The sequence below is a fragment of the Budorcas taxicolor genome, chromosome 19, assembly GCF_023091745.1.
Source record: "Budorcas taxicolor isolate Tak-1 chromosome 19, Takin1.1, whole genome shotgun sequence".
Classification (NCBI taxonomy): Eukaryota; Metazoa; Chordata; class Mammalia; order Artiodactyla; family Bovidae; genus Budorcas; species Budorcas taxicolor.
Genome location: NC_068928.1, coordinates 47,633,723 through 47,653,371, shown reverse-complemented (window position 1 = coordinate 47,653,371; position 19,649 = coordinate 47,633,723). Strand labels below are relative to the sequence as shown.

At 40.1% G+C, this 19,649-nt stretch overlaps 1 protein-coding gene across 1 annotated transcript; it reads left to right on the top strand.

Moving 5' to 3' along the window:
* On the top strand, positions 1 to 18,292 carry CCDC47 (coiled-coil domain containing 47). Its single transcript, XM_052657535.1, has 13 exons — positions 1 to 187; positions 5,331 to 5,599; positions 6,028 to 6,135; positions 6,639 to 6,813; positions 8,385 to 8,506; positions 8,795 to 8,860; positions 10,628 to 10,729; positions 10,932 to 11,042; positions 11,943 to 12,028; positions 13,326 to 13,384; positions 13,682 to 13,791; positions 14,024 to 14,191; positions 17,083 to 18,292. The coding sequence occupies exons 2-13, from the start codon at positions 5,336 to 5,338 to the stop codon at positions 17,161 to 17,163; spliced, it is 1,452 nt and encodes a 483-aa protein (XP_052513495.1). The 5' UTR covers positions 1 to 187; positions 5,331 to 5,335; the 3' UTR covers positions 17,164 to 18,292.
* The last annotated feature ends 1,357 nt before the right edge of the window (positions 18,293 to 19,649 follow it).

The window sequence follows — 19,649 nt, the reverse complement described above, 5'->3', positions numbered from 1 at the left end:
GTAACGGCTGGCGGAGGCTACGTGAAGAGTGGCGCGGCGTGACTGAGCTGCCTGGTCAGGCTGTGTCCTAGAGGCGTCGGGGCAGTGAAATCGCGTTGACCCTGCAGGCGGTGGCCGGGACCAGAGGCTAGCGGGATAGAGGCGGCGGCCGCAGGAGCAGTGGGCCGGGTTCTAGCCCCCAGTGCAGGTAGGGCGCGGGCCGTGACGCGCTGGTCGGTGGGGCCTGGCCGGGCCGAGCGGTGACGCTGAGTTGCGTGGCCTACCCGGGTCCCTATTCCCAGTCCAGCCCCTAAGTCCAGCCTTTTCGTGACATGCTTCGATCCTCGCGCCTTCTCGCCTTTCCCTTTTTTCTTAAGAACATACCAAACTTTGTCCACCCCAAATCCCTGTTTTCTGTTGGGAGTTCTCTTCGGGGTGACTTTAACGGTTTTGGGCAACTTCCAGAACTCTGAGCAAATGCCAACCCGCAGAGCAAAGTTGGAGCGTGCAGCAAGAATAATGGCGCAGAGAACTAATTCTCCGCGTTGGGGAGAGATTAGACCCAGCTGGTTTGACAGACAGAAGCAGCAACCTCGGTGGTGAATCTTCTCTGCAGGTTTCTAACATAAGACATTTTTATCCGGCGTGTGGAAGGAGACAGGCTGGAATGTCTCCATGATCTCCAGAAGCTTTAGAGTCTGGCCATTGTCAGAAAGGCCCACTCTAAAATGCCAACAAGGAATGATTTCCACACTTAACACTCATCTTTCGTTTTTAAGTCCTGACCCAACCACAGCCCACTCCAGTATTCTTGCCTGGGAAATGCAATGGGCGAGGGGCTTGGCGCTACAGTCCATGGGGTTGCAAAGAGTCGAACATGACTTAGCGACTAAACCAACCGCTGAGATGGCGGAATAAGCTAGAAGAAGAAATCAGACAGGACTTGTCAGTGCCGGTGTGGCCTGTCCAGGGAGTCTTGGGTCTGCTCCTCCGGCAGGGTTTGTGCATTTGAGAAATGAGTTGACAGGTGCCTGCAGAGAGACTTCTGAGACTGAAGGCCAAGGCACAGATGGCTTGGATAATTTTAACCTAAATACCCTTAAAGGGGCTCTGTTACAGTGCTGAGTTATCTTAGAAGTGCTTCTGTGGTGTAAACATTCTAAGTGGAAATTCACAGACCTTTTGGCAGGCAGGCAGTCAGGCTGACTGTGCCAATGTTAACCTGTAATACAGCTTCTCTATTTCAAAAAGTTTCAAACACGGATCTAAAAGGGAATACTAAAGATGAAGTATTTTTACATCTTACAGGGCGTTCATAAGGCACAGTGGAAGGAAGTAATAGGAACTGCTATTTATTGAGGGCCTTACGTGTGGCAAGCGCCCATCTCCTGTCACATCCACTGTAGCCCTAACGAGGCATGGAGTGAATGGACCTCCCTTTTTTGTACCTGGGAAACAGGGATTTAAGTAGTTTGCCCAAGATCATACAGCTGGCAAATGGTAGAGCTGATGTTTTGTTTTGCTCTTAATTTTATTTATTTATTTATTTTTGGCTCGGCTGGGTCTTCGATACTGGGAGGGCTTTTCTCTGCTTGTGGTGCTTGGGCTTCTCATTGCAGTGGCTTCTTTTGTTGCCAAGCAGAGGCTCTAGGACCTGTGGGCTTCAGTAGTTGCAGCTCCCAGGCTCTAGATCACAGGCTCCGTAGTGGTGCCGCGCTGGCTTAGTTACTCCAAGGCATGTGGGACCTTCCCGGATCAGGGATTGAACCCATGTCTCCTGCATTGGCAGGTGGATTCTTTACCACTGAGCCACCAGGGAAGCCCAGAGCTGATGTTTTAACGCAAATCTTACTCCACCGACATAGGTGCTCCTTTTCATACTTTTTCCACTTTTGCCCATGAAGCTGAAGAGTGTGTGGAGACACAGCACAAACCTCTTCGAGACTGTTGTCAAGAAGGCATCTGTGTTTTCTTGTAAAATGTCCCCTGGTGCTAACCTCAAAGATCAAATGTTGGAAAGGATAGAATATTGACCTCTCCTTGGTAGCATTTCTCAAATCATTTGTGCCTTTCAAAATTTATGAACTTCGTCCGATTCTAAGACTATTGCTTGAGCAGCCATGAGTTGGAGGGTATTGGGCAATAGTCTTTGATAGTGAACCAATTTCCTTTATGAATTTATGGTGTTGTAAGTATGAGATACAGAATATTCACAATGCCAGAGCAGCTTGAGAGATTAGTCTGTACTCCCTTTTGCCACCCATTCACTTAGTGCTCAGCTCCCTGCATCCTGCACCACTTCCTTGCAGTTGCCAATCATGACTTCCTCGTTAACATTTGGAAATTTTTGGTCCATATTTTACTTGAACTTTCTGCTGCAATTGAAACCAACCTCTGTTCTGAGATGTGTTTCTCCTTTGGCTTCTGTAACATGATAGCACTTGAACCAAAGTCTCTTTTTCTCCATCCATCCCTTAGTTTCCCATTCTAATTCTCCCTACTACGCCCACCTTTTAGCTTTTATGATTTGTTTCAAGATGTTTGGGCCTTTTTTTTTTTTTTTAAATCTAACTCTTCATACTCCCTGGGGATCTGATCCATTCTCATACCATCTTATTTCCAATTTAGGCTCATAGCCTGAACTCCAGGCTTATATTTCAAACTGCTTCTTTTTCTTCTTTTGTAAAATAAGTTATAATACCTTTTGAGATTGTGACAACTAAGAGAGAAATGTTAATCATCTAACATACTGCTTGAAAATACTCCAAACCTTTCAGCTGGTACTAAATTTAATTTATTGTCTCCCCCCCCATTTTTTCCCCCCTCCTTTGTTGTTCTTTATCTCAAGGATGACTTTGTCCAGCTGTTAATCAAGCCAAAACTTGGAATCACCCAGGATCTTCTTTTCCCACATTCTTTATGTTCAGTCCCTTTATGTTGACAAATACAGTTTTTAAATACCTGTCAAATCTATTTTCTTGTTCATTCCCAATAGCACTGCCAGTTCAGTCATGTTTTATCTTCGGTCTGTCTCAGCCACTTCCAGTTTTTCCCACCTCAGGTGCCCTTCTCGGATTGTGTATGAGCTGTCAGGGTTACATTGCAGATCTGATTGTGGCACTCTGTTACTTAAATCCTTTAGTTGATTCTCATTATCCACATGTCTTAGTGTGGTGTTTAAATAAGAACCATCATGTTCTTGGGCTTTCCTGGTGGCTCAGTGGTAAAGAATTGGCCTGCCAACACAAGAGACTCAGGTTCATTCCCCAGGTTAGAAGATCCCCTGGAAAAGGAAATGACAACTCACTCCAGTATTCTTGCCTGGGAAATCCCATGGTGGGAGAAGCCTGGTGGACTACAGTCCATGGGGTTGCAAGAGACTCAGACATAACTTAGCCACTAAACAGCAACATCATCAAGATCTGGCCTGTGCTGGCCTGTTTAGCCTCCTTTATCCCATTTGGGTCTGCAAACCCAATGTTCTGTCATTCCAGACTTCTAAAATGTGCTGCTTCCTGCCTCTGTGCTATAGCTGTTCCTCACATTACAGTGCCTTTTCTTGAGTTCAAGAACTATCCTTTTATTTTGTAAAGAACATTTTATTATAAAAACATCATAGAAAAATTAGAAAAATAGAAAAATCATGCAGAATGCCCATACTCCTATCATGCATAATAACTACTCTTTGTATGTAGATGTATGTGTAACCTTCCAGACCTTTTTGTTTGAGTATTTGCTTCTAAAACAACATGGGTTGGGTTCTAACTTCATTCATTAATGAACAAAAAGTAAGCTTGTTTTTGTATATATGCATGATTTAACCAGTTTTAGATTTTTCCTGTCATGCTGTAACACATATCCTTAAAGCTAGATTCTCTTGGCATAGCATCTGAAACAGTGATGTGCTCATTGACAGTATGTTTGATTTGCTTTGGTAGGAGTATTTTATGAAAAGCAGTGAAAGCCAGAGGGGTTTTTATGTTATTCTACAGGAACTGGTTAGCCTTCATTGGTTATTGAATCCTTATAAAACAATAGTCATGTCTGAGAAGAATAATGGTAGTTTTTAGAGAGAAGTAGGGAGAGAGTTGAGACAGGGAAGACCATTTAGAATAACACTGTACTTCTTGAGTAGGTGGTGATAACTTGGGTTATCATGGTGGCTTTGGGAATCTAAGAAAGAAACACCAGAATTTGGTGACTGGTTAGATTTCAAAGGGAAAAGAAGATGAGAAATTAGGTATCTTGCTCTTTTCAACAAGTAAGAACTAGAACTATGGGACTGATACTAATATCAAAATAGAGAAATTCAAGTACCTGTTGATTTTGAGATGACTTTTGGGCAGGGTCAGAATGCAGCCTGAGAGGCAGGCTGTCTGTACAGTCTGCAAACTAAGAATTGTTTTTGCATTTTTAAAGGTTTTTTTGTTTTTTTTTTTTAAAGAAGAATACGCAACAGAGATAGGTATGTAGCCCACAAAGCCTATGATATTTACTACCTGATATTTATTATACTATACAGAAAAAGTTTGTAAGGCATCAAAATGGATGTGTCTGTTAGACATTTGGTGATGTAGGGCTGATATTTAGATAAAAAGAGAGGAGGGCTAGAAATACAGCCTAAATAGATTTGGTGGTTGAAATCTAGCTACTGTTCAAACTCTGTCTCACATGCACTCCCCTTTTTTGTAAAACCTTACACATTTGGTAAGATGATTTCATTATCCTTAATATTTTCATATCATTTGGCACATTTTGTTGCCAGTCAGATTTCACTATATGAAATGGGCCTGTTAATAAAGCTACTTCCTTCAGAGGGTTGTTAAGAGGATTAAATTAGTTGCTCTTTGTAAAGCCTGTAGGATAATGCATAGTACTTTGTGTCTTAAACATTTGCTTTGTTGGTGATGATGATTTGCACATATAAAGTTGATTTAATGCTGAAGAGCTTTTCTATTTATTATTTTTATTACAACTAATAAATAGTTGCATCTCGTTCTTTTATTATTCCTCTTCCCAGTTTCTATATAAAACTTTTTGTAGGCACTGAAAAAAAAAAGCTTCGTAAATACACAGCATAAATGGAAACGCAACCTAAAGGAACTGAATGACTTGTCCAAGATTTTACAGATAACTAGTGAGAGAGCCCAGACTAGAACCCAGGCCTCTTGAGCCTCACCTTATTGTTGTTTATATAATACTATCTGAAATGAGTAGTATTTGATAAGAAAAGTGGCAGAATCTTAGATTTATTTTTTAACTGTTTACAAAATGTGATCAGTATATGTAGAAAAGCAGTCCATTTAGGGTTTTTTGGTTTTGTCTTTTTTTTTTTTTTACTCATTTTTAAGGTGCAATGAAAGGCTTCCATGCTTTCTGTGTTGTCCTTTTGATATTTGGGAGTGTCTCTGAAGCCAAGTTTGATGATTTTGAGGATGAGGAAGACATCGTAGAGTATGATGATAATGACTTTGCTGAATTTGAGGATGTTGCGGAAGATTCCGCCACTGAATCTCCTCAACGGGTGATCACCACTGAAGATGATGAAGATGAGACCACTGTGGAGTTGGAAGGGCAGGATGAAAGCCAAGAAGGAGACTTTGAAGATGCAGATACCCAGGTAAAGCTGCTTTTTCACTGATTTCTCTGGAAATGAGAAGGATGGGACATGGTGTAACTAGCACTTAGGGAGACCTTTACTCTCTGTGTGTTCATTTTTATTCAGCAGGTGGAGCTCTTCTAAATGTTTGTGGTTCGCTGCCACCTTTTATATTCAACAAAGAATGAATTGTATTTTTTTCCTCTATGGAAAGCAGAGAAGGAGTGGGCTAGATGTGTATTGGTGTGTGGGTGGGTGGAAATTATGTCATTTAGAACCCAGGGTTCAAATGCATGGAGAGTTGTCATTTGTTTAAAATATGTCGTATCTCTGTGTCCTGTGCTTGCTGTTTTCATGTTCTGTTTTCCTCTACAAATGGTGCCTGTAAAAATGAGATAAAATGGCTCGTGACATTTATGGGGGAAACAGATTGTGCCTCGTTTTTGTAGGAGGGAGATACCGAGAGTGAACCATATGATGATGAAGAATTTGAAGGTTATGAAGACAAACCAGATACTTCTTCTAGCAAAAGTAAAGACCCAATAACAATTGTTGATGTAGGTATATAGATTGGAATCCGAAACTAACAAAATATCTTGCTGTCATTAATCTCAGAAATAAAATTAGTGACATGCAGCTGGCATTGATGTAATCCTGGGAGCCATGAGAGAGTTTGACATCAGTTCCTCTGATAACACTGTGCACATAGAGAAGCAACCCCTGCGTTTTTATGTTAGCCTTCCTAGTTTTATCTACCAAGGAATGAAGAGGATAGACTTTGGGTTTATTTGGGGGATGGGGCTCAGAATCAAGATAAATACAGAGGGGTTTCCAGCTTTTCATCTCATTTGATTATCCTCAGATTTCCTTAAAGAATCTTTTCCAAAAATGACCTAGAACACCAAAATGGGCCATTTTTCGAAGTATAACCGTATTCAGTGACAGTTATCTAAAGTGTCCACTTCCACGTACAGGTAGTCTCCTTCTCCTTCATCCCTTGAGTTAGCTTTGTCCTTCAAAGCCTCAGGCAACGTTAAATGGAATGACTGTCCTTCCTCAGGTTCCTGCACACCTCCAGAACAGTTGGGAGAGTTATTATCTAGAGATTTTGATGGTGACTGGTCTGCTTGCCTACATCATGAATTATATCATCGGGAAGAATAAAAACAGTCGCCTTGCTCAGGCCTGGTTTAACACTCACAGGGAGCTTTTGGAGAGCAACTTTACCTTAGTAGGTAAGTTAAGCTAATGCAGGTCTAGCCACCTGCTGGAAAACTACGCGGTAAGAACTGGTTCTTCTTCTCAGAATCAGCATCTAACTGCTTTCCTGCACTCTGAAGAGGATGCTTTTTTCCCACTCTCAAGGATCCCTTTTTTGTTAGATTTTGCATAATGAATACATTGCATTTATGAAATAGTTTTCTCCTCTTTCATTATTCATCATTTGCTATGCAGCTTCCGATAGAATTGAGGTAATCAGTGTTAGCAAAACAAGTTGATAAAAATCTAGCCAACAGCAAAGAGTTTTGACCTTTTTGGTAGCTTGTGAAATGCTTTCAATTCATCTTTTGGAAGTCCTTCAGAATTCCTTCAGGTTTTCGGCACTTTGGTTTGAGATCCACTGCAGAGGTGTACTTAGCATGCATGCATACATGCAGAGGTGTATGCTGGAGTGCCTTAGAGGAAGCCCTGCATTGTGTGGAGCAGGGGATGAGGTGAACTCACCCCACCTTTGTTTGGCTTTAAACACTTCGTTTCCCTTTGATAGTGAGCAAGTCTCCCTCTCTTCTGCTCTTTAGTGGGACTGTGTACTATGTTTGCTGAGTGCTTTGCATTCATAAATTGTTTCTTATTCAATCTTTAGAACAAAATGTTCACTTGGATATAGTTTCTATTTTCCTAAAGAGGGAACTGAAGTCCAGAGATGTTAAAACTTGTCTAAGCTATTCAGTTGCAGCCATGAGAACCTAGTCTACCTGCTTCCAAAATCCATGCTTTCCACAATAGTATACTCTTTCAGTACTTCTTGACCTGAAAATTAGGAAAAATATAAGCAGCCTTTAATGTCTTCACTTCCTCTGATATGTTTTTAGTTGGTGTATCAGTCTGCTTTACCTTGTAAGGTTGGATACATTTTTTGGTACACTTAATGAATTAAATGAAGAGGGGAAATGACAGAATTTTAGCTTTCTCTAGTTCTAAAATTGGAGAAGGAAATGGCAACCCACTCCAGTATTCTTGCCTGGAGAACTCCTTGGACAGAGGAGCCTGGTGGGCTACAGTCCATGGGGTCACAAAGAGTCGGACACAACTGAGTGACTTAACACTTTAACACACACTAGCTCTAAAATACAACTCTTAATACTGCTTTTATTTTGCTGCTGAAAAAGCAAACTTGGATAAAGTTAACTGAAAAGAGACAGAATGAGAGAGTGCTGACTAGTTAATATTTTTATTTAGTACATAGATTTTGTTTTAGTTCTTTCTTTTTAAAAAACTTTTGGCAGACACTTAAATTGACTTTGTTCTATTTTGTACCTATTCTTGAGATATTTATACTCCAAGCTAGATGTCATTAACTGATAAGGACACACAGGTAATACTAGAGTCCGTAATTTTTGAATGTTGACAATAAGAAGTGAAAGGAATAATGCCTATCTCTTGTAATCTATGTGTAAAGTAGAATTCTATAAGATAGCAAAGTAGTGCTCACCTAAAGTTACCATCGTGTTGGGGTCAGAGTAGAAGAAAGTGGTGATTAGGCCCAACATTTCCAACGGATCATGGTAAGTGGTTTTACCCCCAGGGGATGATGGAACCAACAAGGAAGCCACCAGCACAGGAAAGCTGAACCAGGAGAATGAGCACATTTACAACCTGTGGTGTTCTGGCCGGGTGTGCTGTGAGGGGATGCTTATCCAGCTGAGGGTAAGTGGGGAACTTAAAGTGAGATCTAAAAATCGTCTTTGGGGAATTACCTGGTGGTCTGGTGGTTAGGGCTCTGCGCTTCCACTGCAGGGGGCCTGGGTTCAGTCCCTGGTCAGGGAGCTAAGATCGTGCACGCTATGCAAGCAAATAACTAAGTATTGTCTTTTTACTGACTGGCTAATGTAGCGTGTATTCCATAAAGCATGTGAGTTCCCTTCTAAGGTCTGTTCCTTATAGCAAGTAGAAGTTGCAATTGTTCTCTTGGGTTTCTTTTTTCTTGTTTTCTAGTTCCTCAAGAGGCAGGACTTACTGAATGTCCTGGCCCGGATGATGAGGCCAGTGAGTGATCAAGTGGTAGGTATCCGTCTCCTGGTTTTCTCTGTACAGATTGGCGTCTTCATGTCTTAGAGCTTGTTCCATTTCTTGCCTGGATTATACTTGGACTTTGTGACAACTCGTGTCCTTTGTCCCCTCCAAAATGGAACATTTTCTGTTTAGACAGATCATGTTCCACTCAATGTGCAGCTAGCTGCAACTGGGGGTGTGGGGGTGACCCAGGAGCTACAAATAATATCTGGTTAATAAGGGCTGTATCAGTAATATACAATATTTTGTATATTTTTATTGGCTGAAACTCAGTTGTTATTTAAAAGCTCTCTTTTTTGTGTTGCAAAACTGTTTGTTTATATTATTTTTCTAATACGGCCACAGATGATTTAATCCACACATTTTTAGAGCCTCATCAATTGAAACTCAAAGGAGGAAGTTTTGCTGCATCGTCAGCATCTTTTTCATAGAAATTATTCTTTATTGTGTTCTGGTAATCAGTTTTAGTTCTTTCCTGAGGTAGATTTAATCTTTGCTTTTCCTCTGAGCCAGGCAGCCTTTTACTGTTTTTTGTTGGTTTTGTTTTTTTATTTTTCCCCCTGCAATGATAAACAACCTCAGCAAACAAGAAGTTCTTTGTATTTTTAAGCCCTTTTATCAGGACAGTTCTGCTTAAGATGTTACTTTGTGTAGTTTCCCCTCAGTGATCAAAGGGTAGAAAACCTTTTCTTTAGCAGCTGGCATCTTGTCAGATCTTTGCCATATCTCCTTCTGTTAACATTTCCTTCATCCTTATATATACTGGTATATTTTGAGCTAAACTTTTGAAGAGTTAATAAAAGAAACGGGACCATGTTTTATCATACCAGACTCTCCAGGCTTATAACTCTGTCTCTCTGGTCCAGGGTAGAGCATTAAAAACTGTAACTTGCTTCTGGGGAGTTGCTGGCTTCCAGGGCTAGCAACCGGTTCTCTGACTCTCCGGATGCCAGCGGGGTGGCCAGCAATTCAGTTCAGTTCTGATACTGTCTGCCTGGAGTTAGTGCCAGACCTACAAGTTAAAGGTCTCAGACCCACAAGATTGCCCACACTTCATAGGTCCCAGGCCACCAGACATCTGATTGCCCAGCTATAAATCTATAGAGTTCCCACAGCCTTCCCCTCAGAGTCAATAATTTGCCAGAATAGCTCACAGAACTCCGGAAAACACTTTACACTTACCAGTTTATTGTAAAGGATGAAGTTCAGGAACAGCCAAATGGAAGAGAGGCGTGGGGCAAGGTATGGGGGTGGGGTAATGCACAGAGCTGCCTTGCATCTGGAGCTTAGGCCCCTCTTCCCAGGGCCATTCAGGCTTTGGCAGAATTCAGCTCCCTGTGGTTGTAGGTTCCCATTTTCCTGCTAGTTGTTGCTGGGAACCATTCTTAGCTCCTCGAGGCCTTTCTTAGGCACTTGCCGTGTGGTCCGTCCGACTCCTACCCCTCCCTCCCCTCCACCTCCCTGTCCCGCTCCATTGCCCTTTCACACTTTGACTCTTTCTTTAAGTAGGGCCCAGTCCCTTCTGAGGATTCCCTTGGTTATGTCAGTCCACCTGGGGTGGGCGGCGGTGTCCCTTTTGATTAACTCAGTCAGCTGATTAGGGACCATCTTCCAAGTAACACAATATCATGGGAGCAATAATACCACATTCCCAAGTCCTGCTCATGTTCACAGGGAGGATGTGGCAGTCGGCATTAATCTTGGAGGCTCTCTTAGAACCTAATAGGTGAGGGTTCTTTTTTTTTTTTTTTTAAGCAAATAAAAGTAACTATGAATGATGAAGACATGGATACCTACGTGTTTGCTGTTGGTACTCGGAAAGCCTTGGTGCGACTACAGAAAGAGATGCAAGATCTGGTATGTCGGGTTCTTCTAACTCAAACAATATGTAGAAACGGTGTCCTTTATTACATAAAAGTTCAACTTCAGGGCATAAGATAATTATATGACTTGACCAGTTGTATCACTTTGAAACAGGTCAGTACCTATTCTCTTGAGAAAAGAAGTTCCTGTGCATAATAAAATATTGTGTCTTACTTTCAACTGCTTTTTCCTCTAGAGTGAGTTTTGCAGTGACAAACCCAAGTCAGGAGCGAAGTATGGACTGCCTGACTCCTTGGCCATCCTGTCAGAGATGGGAGAAGTCACAGATGGAATGATGGACACAAAGGTAAAGACAATAGAAACATAACATTTGCAGACCTTGGCCATGTGCAGGGCAGTCTCCCTGAAAGTTACACTGTACAAATTCACCATTTTATCTTCCTTTCCCACACAACCATTAAAATACCTTCCTTAAACACTAGACTCACTTGTCAAAAAGGCAATTTTATTAGCCAAGAAGTTCTCTCTAAACCAAGAATCAGTTGTCCCTAGGATTGCTAATGGCATTCAGGCTTTTTGGAAAAGAACTACAACTTTCATCCTTATCACTGTGTCATTTAGTACTTTTTTTTTTTGTAAAGTTTCAGTTAGAATCGAAAATGGGTATAGGGATTTCCCTGGTGGTCCAGTGGCTGACTTTGTGCTCCCAGTCCCCAGGGGGCCTGACTTCAATCCCTGGTCAGGGAACTAGATCCCACACGCCAGAACTAAAGATCCTGCATGCAGCAATTAAGACTTGACACAGCCAAATAAATAAAGAAATAAACTATTTTTTTTCTCTTGGTCATATATGGTAGCAGCACATCTTACTATCATAAAAATATAAGATAGCTAAAAGACAGTTCTAAATGTAAGTTCTGGTTGTGAAGAATCCCTGAAAATAGTTTAGATTTTATGTTCATGCTTTCATTTGTATTTTTCTTTGTTTTTTTTTTGGGGGGGGGTGGGGTATGGTTGCTTTTTTCATTTGTATTTTGAACGTTATTTTGGATGAATTTTCAGCTGCTCAGTAGGAAGACTTTTGATCACTGGTGTGACTAAAAAAGGTACTAGTTTCATTGTAAAGCTTTAGGCTTCATGACATCGTGCAAAAGTAGGGAGGATTAAAGAATGAATATCTTTATGAAAAAAGGGAGTTGTATCAAGCCTACTTTAAAAAAAAATAATTTTCTTTTCTTTATTTCAGATGCTTCACTTTCTTACACACTATGCTGACAAGATTGAATCCATTCATTTTTCAGACCAGTTCTCTGGTCCAAAAATTCTGCAAGAGTACGTATGAGATAAAAATATTGATCAGTTTTCTTCGCTAGCTTTCTGTGTTGAAATAGCTGCAAGGTGCTTCTGCAATTACTCTTCCCAAATGAGTTTTCCTTGCTTTGACTGTATGCATCGTGAAGGTAATTGAAAACCTATGGGAAACAATCGAATAAGCCCCCTCTGTCTGCATGTGTCACTGCACGTACGCACCACCCACTCAGTGAGATAAAGGGGAGTCTTACAGACTGGCTGGTACTAAGAAAATACAATTAGCAATCTCTGTCTTTTACAGTTTAGGGTGTTTTGTTTTTTTCTTAATTTATGATGTGAATCTGTGATGTCTGACTTGTGTTTGATTGATTGCAAATGTAAGCATTTTGTAATTCATGGCCTTTCCTGGCTTCCTTCTTTAATGGTTGAGTGACTATATTCTTTCTAGTATATTATCAGACACCTGTAATGCTTGTAAAGTTTCTGGCTTTATAAAAACATTGTTCAGACATACATATTCAGGACTTAAATTTGATGTTTGATTTCACATCTGGTCTCAGGAGAGCACATTTAAGTTTACCCTTGGTGTAGAATTGGTTCTGACCTAAATTTTTGGCTAAGGACTGTGGAGTTGAGTACAGTTAAAAAAGCCAGTTTGGATTTTAGTTTTGTATCAAAATCACGAAGATAATCAAAATTGCTTATGCCTCTAGATAGTATTACATCATCCTTACCTTGCTCAACTCAGTAATAATACTGTGGGCAAAGTATCACATTGTGGATTCATGGAGCATCTTATATGGGGTGGGGGTATGGAAGGTTGAAAGTCAAAGATTACAAGAGGAATCTTCGGTGAGTCAGAAATGAATTATTATATGCTACAGTAGATTATTTCTAAATTTATTCTGATCCTGACTCAAAAAAATAGCCTTCATTATAGGAAGATAAAGAGTTGGAAATAAAACTTAAAATCCATCAAAATAAAAAGGTTTTAAAATATGGGCCTCATACTTAAATATAGGCTCATTTCTGGCTCCCCAGGTGAGATGAAATATATCCTGCCTGGAGGGGACATCACTGGAGGTGTTCAAGGATAGAATAAAGATCACTTGGGAAGGCATCCATCAGATAGACAAGAGGACCAGATGACCTGTAAAGCTCCTTCAGGCTCTGAGATTGTATTTGACTTGGGGATGCCAAGACAAATACTGTGCTGATTATTTGCAGGTATCTGTTCATCTAAGTGAACTGTGTGACTTATATGCATGGAAAGTCTCTCTCTTATGTTCTTTCTAAATAGCCTTTTCTTTTATGACAGGGAGGGTCAGCCTTTAAAGCTGCCTGATACTAAGAGGACACTATTGTTTACATTTAATGGTAAGTGTTCTGCTTCCTAAGTTCTTTGTTTTCTGTGAGATGATCTTACGGAAAATATGGCTTCTTTCTAAAAGATAGCAATAAAAAACTACAATAAAACTAACCCCATACCAGCATCTTGGTTATTAGGTTTCTTTAATAAGAGATCCTTGTATATATTTTAATTTCTATTTGCTGCTGCATTTTAGCTGTCTAGGAAACTTGGAGAAAGGAGCCTATTAATATAAAAAGAAAAAGTTAATACCAGAAGTCTGAATGCTGCCATTAACTCAAAAGGAAAATGGTTTTGTTTTCCAGTGCCTGGCTCAGGTAACACTTACCCAAAGGATATGGAGGCTTTACTACCCCTGATGAACATGGTGATTTATTCTATTGATAAAGCCAAAAAGTTCCGACTCAACAGAGAAGTAAGACTTTATTTTTATTATAAGTTGGAGCCTCTTTTTGTTGTTTCCCTCCCACTGTTGGGGGGCAGCAGGGAGGAGGGGGTCATCTTTTGCTTATTTCAGTGATTTTATGTTTGCTAGCTGGCTTGAAACTGCTCGGTGGGAGTGGTTTTATGAAAGAATACTGCATGGGATTTTGTTTCTGCTGGACTGAAATGGATTTCTGATGAATTGCTTTGTTTCCTGGGGAAAGGGCAAACAAAAAGCAGACAAGAACCGAGCTCGAGTGGAGGAGAACTTCTTGAAGCTGACACACGTGCAGAGGCAGGAAGCAGCCCAGTCCCGGCGGGAGGAGAAGAAAAGAGCCGAGAAGGAGCGAATCATGAATGAGGAGGATCCCGAGAAGCAGCGCAGGCTGGAGGTAAGACAGACTTTTCTTATCGCTGGGGTAAAACCTTGGTGCCATCTTGGCTGTGAAATGTAATCCTGTGTAGGAATGTGCACAGGCTTAGCATTTTCTCAACATTTGGGACAGTTAGCAATATTAAAAAAAAAAAGGAGGAATAATCTTCCCTGTTCAAACCGTGTTAGATTGAGTCTCGATCCTGGTGAATGATACGAATTATTCTGTTCCCAGCACAAGCCCTTTCTGAAAGTTCCACTATCATCTTTCAGGCCAAACACGTACTGAGGTAGAAAGAAATTAGGCCTTTTAATAAAAGCCAACACATGCACCTATGGTCCAAATAAACTTGTTTTATAAAATTTCTATTTTGATTATAGATTAGAGAATTCTAATATTTTTTCTTTGTATTTTTTTATTTTGTACACAGTTAGAATCTCAAACTTAAGAGTTGCTTTTGTTTTAGGATTTTTAAAAAATTTATGTTTAATTGGAGGATAATTGTTTTACAATATCATGTTGGCTTCTTCCATACAACACCACAAATCAGCCAGAAGTATCCGTGTGTCCCCTCCCTCTTGAGCCTCCGTCACCCCGTCGCACCTCTCCAGGATGTCACAGTGCCCCCCTCAGCGCCCTGTGTTATACAGCGACTCCCCACTAGCTGCCTGGTTTACATGCGATAATGCATGTGTTTCAGGGCTACTCTCTCAATTTGCCCCACCCTCTCCTTACCCTGCTGTGTCCACGGCCTGTTCTCTGTGTCTGTGTCTCTATTCCAGCCCTGAAAATAGGTTTGTCAGTACTATATTTCTAGATTCCATACATGTGTGTTAATATATGAAATTCTTTTTTTTTCTGACTTCTGTCTGTATAACAGGCTCTAGGTTCATCTACCTCACTAGAACTGACTCAAATGCTTTCCTTTTTATGGCTGAGTAATACTCCATTGTATATATGTCCCATAATTTCTTTATCCATTCATCTGTTAATGGACATCTAGGTTGCTTCCATGTACTAGCTATTGTAAATACTGCTGCAATGAACATTGGGGTACATTTTTTTTTTTTCAGTTATTGTTCTCAGGGTATATGCCCAGTAGTGGGATTGCTGGGTCATATGGTGGTTTTATTCCTAGATTTTTGAGGAATCTGCATACTGTTCTCCATAGTGACTGTATCATTCTACATTCCCACCACCAGTACGTGAGGGTTCCCTTTTCTCCACACCCTCTCCAGCGTTTATTGTCTGTAGATTTTTTCATGATGGCCATTTTGACCAGTGTGAGGTGATGCGTCACTGTGGTTTTGTTTGCATTTCTCTAATAATGAGTGATGTTGGGTATCTTTTCATGTATTTATTGGCCATCTTATGTCCTCTTTGGAGAAACGTCTGTTTTTAGGTTGTGGAATGTTGTGTTTCAGACATTAGCGTGTTCTCATATTTTGTGAATTAAGATGCCATAGTCCAGCTGTAAAATTTTAAACCTTATAAATGCTAGTCAAAGAAAGAGAAAAACAGAGTACTGAGAAATGCAAATTTTAATGAGAATAACCTCAAGGATTGAAGAAAATACTTGGAAGTGGAGGAGGCAAGCTGCTAAGAAAAAGTGAGCCCTCGTATGGTACTTTAGTTGCCAAGAAGAGTCATGCTATTGAGCGAAGTAACCAGAATACCACAGGCCTCCTCTCATCCTACCTATTCTTATCATTTTTTGTTTGATTTGGTTTGGTTTAGTTGATGGATATTTTTCCCCTGAAAATAGAGCTCTGTGTTTGTGCAATCTTCTTTATAAATATAATTGGCTTTTTAATAGATACACAGGAAGAATCTACATGGACTCATTAATAGATAATGCCTTTCATTTTTCTATGGAAAAAAAAAGTTCTCCAAATATTTCTAGGGTTTGAAACTATTAATAGGCTTAAGAAAAAGGGGGGCCCAGAACTTAAGTCAGATTGTAAGTTGCTTGTAGGTATAAACCATGTATTTTTTTTAGAGCCACCACTTTGTAATATCTAGGCCTAGTTATCTTATGAGAAGATCCAATGAATTAAATGGGAAAGGAGCTTACCCCCTTCCCCCCCCCCAAAAAAAAATTCTGTAATGAATTTCTGGCTTGAATGGCTCATGTATACATATGACCTTGACTTTTTTGCCACTGCTGGTGGAGCTTTGCTTGTTTTGTTTTGTTCCATATTTAATTTGAAAAATGTAGAGAAACATATACACAGATATTGGGACTTCCCAGGTGGCGCTGGTGGTAAAGAGCCTACCTGCCAGTGCAGGAGACTCCAGAGATAGCGGTTCAGTCCCTGGTCAGGACAACCCCCTGGAGAAGGGCATGGCGGCATACTCCAATATTCTTGCCTAGGAACTCTCATGGACAGAAGAGCCCGGCAGGCTACAGTCCATGGGGTCACAAAGAGTCAGACACGACTGAAGTGACTGAGCACACGCTCAAGCAGACTCCTAATTCCTAAATAAAAATGTGATAAAAATTCTCAATCAGACATTATTTATTGAAAGGTGTTGGGCTTGGGTGTAAAGGCTATGCTAATAAGAAGAGATTTATAATTAATAACCTGATCAAACAAGGTCTTAAGGTTTTTTGAACTGACATACAAATCCTTTGCAGATACATATGTTATGATGAAAGTTGGGCTACTGTTTCTTGTATTTGGGAAAAATCAAAATAACTGTCTAATTTCGCTCTAAAGATTTTAGTTACCTTTACTTCAAGTTAGTTTTCATTAACCAACATACATATTAGCAATTCTTATAACTATCTTCTGAAATGTTATTTGTGGTGTTAGCCTAAACAGTATAGGCAGTATTCAGTTCTGATTTTTTCTTTTTTTTTTTAACAAGTACTTAAATCTTAGTTTGGATTCCCTCTTTCTCTTTAGGAAGCTGCTTTGAGGCGTGAGCAAAAGAAATTGGAGAAGAAGCAAATGAAGATGAAACAAATCAAAGTGAAAGCCATGTAATAGCCATCCCAGAGAGCTAAGTCCTAATGCCACCTTTAAGTTCAAAATTCACAGGAAACAAAAGCTACCAGTTCATTTCTCATCTTAAAGTTTCCCAGTGACTGAGAGTTTCCTTATTTCATCACCTGTTCTGTTTTGGCTTGGAGTTTTACAGAGGTTATAGATACATTGGAAGGAGTCTGTTTCACTCATTTTCTTCCAGATAATCAAATTATTTTGATTATTTTATAAAAGGAATGATATATGAAATCTGTGTAGTTTTAAAACATTTTAAAATTACAACATGAATCATCAGTACTTTTAGTGCTTGATATTTGAAGAAATATCATGAAATTTATAGATATATCATTAGATTGTTGCTTTTTTGTTTAAGCTAGGCAGTTGAAATGGCAATGAAGATTGACTATAAACCACAATTCCACAAATAACAATTGGAATTACACAATAAACATTTCTTGGTGTTCTCTTCTGTGTCTACATTAAACTTGTGAAAAAAAAATAAAATTTAGAACACTGTACATGGTATTGAAATTTCAGGGACTCAGCAGTCTAGTTCAGTATATGTTTATAGGTGGGAGGTGCTTATGACAGTATCTAGGATATCTGTAGGCTTTAGGATACTTACGTGGACATGGAAACTTCTAGGATAGGAAGAATAGGAGCACGGTTTTCTCCTTACCTGATACAATGAGCTCATGACAATGTGAATGCTGTATTTTAAGTGGCTGTATGTTTTCTTGAGTAACAAATGCATGAAAAATTACCTGCTTCGCCTCGGTGAGATCAGTGGTCTGCGTGAAGTCAACAAACGTTCTCCTTGGTTGCTGCAGCCTGTCGGATGTTCATGGAGAAGCTCTGTACCCTGTTATGGCTGTGGCCCTGTGCTTCTCCTTCTGCTTTTATCTCTTCCACAGTTGAGGCTGGGTATATTTCTTCAAAGAAGTAGCCATGAATATGCATACTTTTTAACATGAGCTTTCCTAAACTACAGAGAGTTCTTCCTGCCTCTTGAGGAAGGAACTCTCGGGGGAGAGGCCCATCTGTTCTGCACGAGCATTTAGCTTGTTCAGATCTCTGCATTTTATAAATGCTTCCTACTGAGAAAGCATTTTTTTAAGTCACTGCTTGTACCAGGTAATTTTTGCTGGGGCTGGGAAAGGGTTGGGTTTTTTGTGGGAGAGGGGTGGGTGGGTATTTTTTGTTGATGCTTTATGTGCCAGTGTGTTCCGAGGCAATAACAAGTTGCTGTGAAAACAGCATGTGCTGCCGCCTTTTTAACTGCATGGAAACTCTCCACATGGGTTTTTCTCTAGGTCAGTGCAGAAATGTGTAAGCTGGGAGATGCAAATGAAATATTTTTTTTAACAGTTCATGAAATTAAGTTATTAAAGATAACAAAAATAAGATAAAGTTGAATTACTTAGTGCTATATAATTCTCAAATTAGCCTTGTTTTACAAACCTTTAACCTGCGTTTTAGAAATCAAAGTTGATATGCTTAGCTATCTTTTGATTAATAAAAGCTTTCTTAAAGTTCCACACATTTGGACCATGGCAGCTAATTTTGTAATTTAAGCATTAATATGAACTACCTATGGACATATATTAAACTAATTGACAAAAGTCTCAGAGTGCCGCCTTTACTTTTCTGGGGTTTCCCTACAAGAGTATAAGCCCATAGGAATGTCCTTCTTGTTCAATAAAAGTCAGCACTGAAATGCTTTTCCCTTAAAAGAGTTGGCACTGACAATAATCCTTTTGTTCTTTAGTTGCTAATTTGTGTCCAGCTCTTTGTGATTCCCTGGACTGCAGCACACCAGGCTTCCCTGTAATTGTTAGCAGGTTTTGGTTTTGGAGTTGGTTGTGTTTCTTGGCCTTGCTACACGGTTTGCAGGATCTTAGTTCCCCAACTGAGAATCAGACCCATGCCCTGCCAGCAAAAGCATGGAGTCCTAACCACTGGACCCCCCTCCTAATTCCCACCAGTTGTTTATAGAATGTTTTCTATTTTTAGAGCCCTATTAATAGGCTTCTCCCCCAAAGTCTCCCACTAAAGTTAAGACACCATTGTCTCTCCTGTGACTGAGAGGACAAAGAAAGGAGAATGTTGTTGACTGTCACATGTTAGAAAACCACTAAGCCTTCCAGTCTTGTCTGCATTGCCTGGGCATTTAGCAGTACCACAAGTGCTGGACTGGAAGATAAAGACTTGGGTTTTAGTGCCAGCAAAACCAGTTACTAATCCTTTGACTTTGGGTAAGGCACTAACCTCTTTGAGTCTCGTTCTTCCTTCTACAAAGTAAGGATAGTAATTATTTTCTGTACCTGCCTCACATGTAGATCAACACCAAGAGGTAATACGTGCAAAATTCTCCTGTAAATGATAGCACTGTAAAAGTGTATCATCTAGGTTTATTCTCCAAGTGGTGTATTTTTGCTTTATTTTGTTTTGCTTTTCTTTCTCTCAGTGGAAACCAAGCAGATCCT

Coding starts and splice junctions, on each gene's coding strand:
- CCDC47 (XM_052657535.1), top strand. CDS start 5,336: ATGAAAGGCTTCCATGCTTTCTGTGTTGTCCTTTTGATATTTGGGAGT. Junction 10,730..10,931: donor AGAAAGAGATGCAAGATCTG/GTATGTCGGGTT, acceptor TTTTTCCTCTAG/AGTGAGTTTTGCAGTGACAA. Junction 14,192..17,082: donor AGAAGCAGCGCAGGCTGGAG/GTAAGACAGACT, acceptor CTTTCTCTTTAG/GAAGCTGCTTTGAGGCGTGA.